This window comes from Heterodontus francisci, chromosome 3 (assembly GCF_036365525.1).
Source record: "Heterodontus francisci isolate sHetFra1 chromosome 3, sHetFra1.hap1, whole genome shotgun sequence".
In the NCBI taxonomy this organism is placed as follows: Eukaryota; Metazoa; Chordata; class Chondrichthyes; order Heterodontiformes; family Heterodontidae; genus Heterodontus; species Heterodontus francisci.
In genome coordinates this window covers 58654187-58660186 of record NC_090373.1, presented here as the reverse complement: position 1 = coordinate 58660186, position 6000 = coordinate 58654187, and the positions used below count along the sequence as shown (strand labels likewise).

At 41.8% G+C, this 6000-nt stretch overlaps 2 protein-coding genes across 2 annotated transcripts in view; one reads left to right on the top strand and one right to left on the bottom strand.

Moving 5' to 3' along the window:
• LOC137353491 (RNA-binding protein 25-like) overlaps positions 1 to 1656 on the top strand; it is a 73948-nt gene extending 72292 nt beyond the window's left edge. Inside the window, exons 5-6 of the mRNA XM_068019826.1 lie at positions 165 to 268; positions 1395 to 1656. Coding sequence (XP_067875927.1) covers positions 165 to 268; positions 1395 to 1656 — 366 coding nt within the window. The remainder of the gene's footprint in view (positions 1 to 164; positions 269 to 1394) is intronic.
• Positions 1 to 6000, bottom strand: part of LOC137356728 (arf-GAP with SH3 domain, ANK repeat and PH domain-containing protein 2-like) — a 234595-nt gene that overhangs the window by 205270 nt on the left and 23325 nt on the right. The window contains exon 2 of the mRNA XM_068022455.1: positions 4646 to 4673. Coding sequence (XP_067878556.1) covers positions 4646 to 4673 — 28 coding nt within the window. The remainder of the gene's footprint in view (positions 1 to 4645; positions 4674 to 6000) is intronic.

Sequence of the window (6000 nt, the reverse complement as noted above, 5' to 3'; positions counted from 1 at the left end):
TCATAGCAAGCTGGATACAAAGTTGGCTCAGTGGCAGGAAACAAAGCGTCATTGTTGACAAGTGTTTTTGCGACTGGAAGGCTGCTTATAGTGGTGCTCCGCAGGGCTCAGTACTAGGTCCCCTGCTTTTGTGGTAGATATTAATGATTTCGACATAAACATAGGAGGAAATGATCAAGAAATTTGCAAACGACACAAAAACTGGCCACGTGGTTGAAAGCGAGGAGCATAGCTGCAGGGTTCAGGAAGATATCAATGGACTGGTCAGGTGGGCAGGAAAGTGCCAAATGGAATTCAACCTGGAGAATTGCGAGGTGATGCATTTGGAGAGGTCAAATAAGGCAAAGGAATACACAATAAATGGGAGAATACTGAGAGGTGTAGAGGAAGTGAGGGAGCTTGGAGTGAATGTCTGCAGATCCCTAAAGGTAGGACAGGTCAGTAAGGTGGTTAAGAAGGCATATGGAATCCTTTCCTTTATTAGCTGAGACATAGAATATACAAAAGTATGGAGGTTATGCTGAAACTTTAGTTAGACCACAACTCAAGTACTGTATGCAACTCTGGTCACCTCATTACAGAAAGGATGTAATTGCAATAGAGTGGCTACAGAGGAGATTTACAAGGATGTTGCCAGGACTCAAAAATTGCAGCTAAGAGGAAAGATTGGATAGGCTGGCATTGTTCGCCTTGGAACAGAGAAGGCCGAGAGATTTGATTGAGATGTACAAAATTGTGAAGGGGCTGGATAGAATGGATGGGAAGGACCTATTTACCATAGCAGAAGAGGCAGTGTCTAGGGGGAATAGATTTAAAGTGATTGGCAGAAGAATTAGAGGGGAGATGAAGGATTTTTTCACCCAGAGGAAGGTGGGGGTCTGGAACTCACTGCCTGAAAGGATGGTAAAGGCAGAAAACCCCACCTTATTTAAAAAAGTACCTGGATGTGCATCTGAAGTGCCGTAACCTGCAGAGCTACGAACCAAATGCCGGAAAATGGAATTAGGCTGGGTGGCTTTTTTTTCCCCGGCTGGCGCAGAGACGATGGGCCAAGTTGCCTCTTTTCAACCATAAACTTTCTATGATTCTATCAGTCCGAAACAGCTTGATAGGGTAGACAACACGAAGACATTTACCCTGGCTGGGGAATCTGGACAATGGACACAGTCTCAGGATAAGGGACCAATCATTTAGGAATAAGAGTTCTTTCAATGAGGGTTGAGCATCTTTGGAGTTGCCTACCCTAGAGGGCTGTGGATGCTCCATCATTTGTATATTTAAAAAGTTGAGACAGATTTTTGGTCTTGGTGTTATCACTTCCTACAGAAATAAAGTTTTTTGAGAGATGGGTGCCCATCAGTTGAATACAGATAAAGGTTTGGACCTTCTATTAGAGGTGTGCAAAGGAAACCTGACGCGAGCCCAAATTTCAGACCTGGAAGTCCAACCCCACCCGACACGTCGTCGGGACCTGTCGGGGTCGGGTCGGGTGGCAGGCCTTTACATCAATACATGGGTAAAGGCCTGCTACCCGACCTGACCCCGAAGGGATCCAACAGCATGTGTCGGGTTCGGGTCGGGCTTCCAGGTCCAGCATTCGGACTTGGGTCGGGTTTCCTTTGCACACCTCTACCTTCTATTAGAGTTCTTGGATGAAATCTACAAAAGAGATAGGTCAAATGCCTATGTGGCACAGTGAGAATCTGACAGACTTCGGAAAACAGATGGTCATTTCATGGAAAAATATATCATGGACTTTTACAGATTGCATAAAAGATTGACAAAATTAAATTTGGGGATCTTTGGATCAATACTAGCATTTAAATTAGTGGATTGTGCTAAGGTGTCACATACAGACATGCTCCTGATTCCAACTGGTGTTTGGTTCCCAAGAGAGAGGCTTACTGTTGGATCTGATGTATGCTGCCTTGAAAAAAACCTCTGAGGAAACAATTTTCTGCAGCCTTGGTGGAACAAATGGGGTGTTCTGTAGTGACTCAAAGAATAGAGACTCAGCCTTTGCCAGATTTTGAAATTGTCCAGCTAGTGGATGCAAACATCAGTACAATGAAAGGATTATAGATAGGCGGAATGAGGATGAAAGCACCATCGGTTTTGGCTATTCCAGAAGACGACAGAATTAGAACAATAATAGTCGAATGAATCCCAGGAATGCCCAAGGAACAGGTAATAGGTGCTTCCAGTGTGATTCTAAGTATGACTGCTTTGGGCATTTCATTGCGTAAAGAGGCCAGGTCCTCGAAAAGACGCAGTAAAGAGAATTCTGAGGAAAAGGATGAAGATAATGACAAATCCAAATAAATTATATTGGTTACAAGGAGTTTTAGGTCTGTGATGATTGCATTAGTCATGGACTCCATTAACTGTACAGTATTAGATAGTGCCTTAACTTCAGCAGCATCTGGAACAGATAGAGTATCAAGATAGCATTTTAAACCAAGTAGTGAGGACAGAGGAAGGTTAAGGAATATAAAAGTAATAACTGCTGTAGGTTAGGCAACAACACATTGAGGTCACTGGAAAGAGTTGTAATTTCATGTAAAATAGCTGAGGTAAGCCATTTTATAAGCACCAATTTAGTCTATGGCGAGATACCCATGCTGTTGAGCGAGTTCGGTGAAAAAGGCACAAATGAAACTTGACATGCAGCATGATAAGGCAATTATTTTTGGTAAATCAGTGGATTTGCACTTTACCCAGTCAGGTGGTATTGCATCCTCTTAACAAATCTGATGTTTCGCATCAATGTTAGACAACTATTAATGGTATCAGGTGATATGAATCAGAAAAACACAAATTGCCCTAAAGTTATAAAATCAATTTGCTGACCCTACTTGTCAAAGGTTAAAATACTGCTAAAAGAGGCAAGCATAGCTGAAGAGTATACAAGGCTAACAGAAAAAGAGAGAGTTGAGACTCCTGTTAGTATTGAAGGGCACCACCACATTCTACTACAGTCCTTCCACTGGCACATGACTTTAACGAGGTAGTTGCCATGGATTGAAAGATATGGGACAAAGACAAAAATATTTTCATCCTATGTTTTATAGACCTGGTGACCAGATTTAGTCTTCCTACAATATACAGTAAGGATTAAAGACAAAATCAAAGAAATGAACCAGACTTGGGACACCAGTGAAATTTCTGACTGATAATCAAGGGGAAATTTGCCAATGACTAGTTCAGAGACAAGTGAAGATATGAACATCATGGTTATGAATTCCTGCAATGAATTTTGTGAACAGAATCATGCGGTGGTCGATGATATGTTGCAGAAAACTTTAGCTGATCAACCAGCCTCCCAAGTTGACAACTACCTTGGCATGGGCGGTGCAAGCAAAGAATTCACTCTAGATGATTGGTGAATATATTCCCTAACAATTAGGCTCTAAGCAAAATCCCGAATTTCCTTCTGTACTGTGTGTTAGCCCTCCTGCTCTAGAAAGTACCAGAATTAGTCCCAGTTTTTTTGCACATTTGAAAGCTTTACACGCAGGGGGACAGGCTTTCATCAAAGCTGAGGTCTCTGAAAAAATTTGGAGAATACTGAGGCATCATATACGACAATCTGTGAGTTCAATTCAGGAAATTTGGTAGACGATAAAAGAGGGGGTCATAGGGAATGGAAAGGCTCTAGTAAAGTAAAGGGTCATGATGATAAGGCAGTACTTATCAAACACGGCAATCAAACTGTCAGGGTTCATACCGCATATCAGAACTAATTATAAAATCTCTGACATTGAGCAGCTGAGAGAAGTAATCAAGGCACCTTGCATCTCAAATGTTCATGTTTTGTGATGAGGTTTGAGGAACAGAATGTAGTAGATCACAGGCTGGATAGTGGTGATGTGAGTGATCACGACAGAGCTATCACATCACAGGACAATTGTCCAAAGTTGGTACACAGGTGACATATGTTCCAGAGGGGTCTAATAAATAGAGTGTTGTGACAATTGTGGGCATGCAGAAAAAGCTACTGGCAAGTTTAAGCATTGGTTGCATGTTCAGGATACTGGTCAAGAAGCGAGGTCCATGGACTGGCAAATGGGGTGAAAGTAGAAAGAAAATACAGTGGAAGTAGTGATACGAGCGTAGAAGCGACTTGTACCAGAAAACAATCACGAATTGGAGTAAGAACCTCCGATAGTGCAAGACGGAAATCTCGCAGTAGTAGTCCAGACATAAAAGTGGAAGTAGAGGCCATAGCTTGAATAGAATACAAACATAAATGAAATAAAGGGCCACAGAAGAGTCTTGCAATAGAACTAGAAGCTGAAGTCCTCAAGACCATGAAGGTTTGGTGGTGCCAATAAACTTGATAAACCAATAAGAAGCAAAACAAAGGGAGTTTGATAGTTGGAGCAAGTTTGGAGTTTATTTTGAGGTGTCAGATATAGATCAACCTGCTTTGTCACATGGGTGGATTTATACTGAAAAAGTCCTTGCAGATGGGACTTAAGGCTAAAGGGATTTTGAAGAGAGACTCAATTTAGAGATAGCCTTAACTCCCTTCCTACATAGAAGGAGTAGGCCATGCGACTCTTCAAGCCTGCTCTGCCATTCGATAAGATCATGGCTGATCTGGTTGTGGTCTCAATTCCACTTTCCTGTCTGCCCCCATAACCCTTGACTCCCTTATCCAGAAAAAAAATCTCAGCCTTCAACAAATTCAATGCCCCAGCCTCCACTGCTTTCTGGGGAAGAGAATTCCTAAGATTAAAAGACCACATCAAAAATTTCTCCTCATCTCCATCTTAAAAGGGAAACCTCTTATCCTTAAACTGTGTCCCCTAGTTCTAGTCTCACCCCACAAGGGGAAACATCCTCCTGATAGCCACTCTATCAAGTTCCCTCAGGATCTTATGTTTCAATAAGATCACCGCTCATTCTTCTAAACTCTAATGGGTATTGCTTCAGATGCAATTACATCCTTTGCCAATTTTTTTCCTGATTAATTGTACTAGGTCATCACAGCAAGAGACAGAAGAATTGCGAAGCTTGATTGGTCAGCTGAACTGATTGTGCATTCAGCAGACCAGATGCTAGTTTTGATGTGTTGGAGTTAAGCACAGTGATGAAACACCCTAAAGTAGTGAATGTTTTAGGGGCAAATAAAACATTAAGAAAGTTAAATCTGGATAAATGTAACTAAAGTTCCCATCCTTAGGTGACCCAAAGGACATGAAGCTAGCTATTCTTAGCATTGCTTCACATGCTAATCTACCCGATCAGTATTCTACTGTAGCTGGTTTCATAATATTTCTGATGGGCGAGAACAGGAAATATTGACCTTTAGCTGGGGAAGCTAAGAAAATAAAAGGGCTGTTAAAACTACACTGGCTGCTGAAACACTAGCTCTTGTGGAGGCAGTGGATATGGGATTCTATGTCAAATATTTTTAAGTGATATTCTGTAGAATTGGAATACAAAAGAGAGCATGCCCATTGAATGTTATGCAATCGTTCCTTGTGGAACGCTGTACACTCCACGACAAGCATGAGTGAAAAAACATTATGGATTGACCTTGCTGGCTTTGAACAAGTGCTGGAGAAAAGAAATGTCTAAAATTAACTGGGTGGATGCAAGTCACCAATTGTCAGATTGCTTTACAAAAAGAAATGCATGAATCAAATAATGATCACAGCACAGGAGGCCGCCATTTGCCCCATCATGTCCATGCCGGCTCTCTAAGAGCAATTCAGCCAGTCCCATTTCCCCAATCTTTCCCCGTAACCCTGCAAATTTTGTCTCTTCAGCTGCTTATCCAATTCCCTTTTGAAATTCACAATTACATCTGCCTCCACCACACTCTTAGACAGCGTATGCATATCCTAACTATTCGCTGCAGAAAAAAGGTTTTTCCTCATGAAGCCATTGCTTCTTTTGCCAATTATCTTAAATCAGTGTCCTCTGACTCTTGACCTTTCTGCCAACGGGAACAGTTTTTCCCTATCTACTCTGTCCAGCCCCCTCATAATT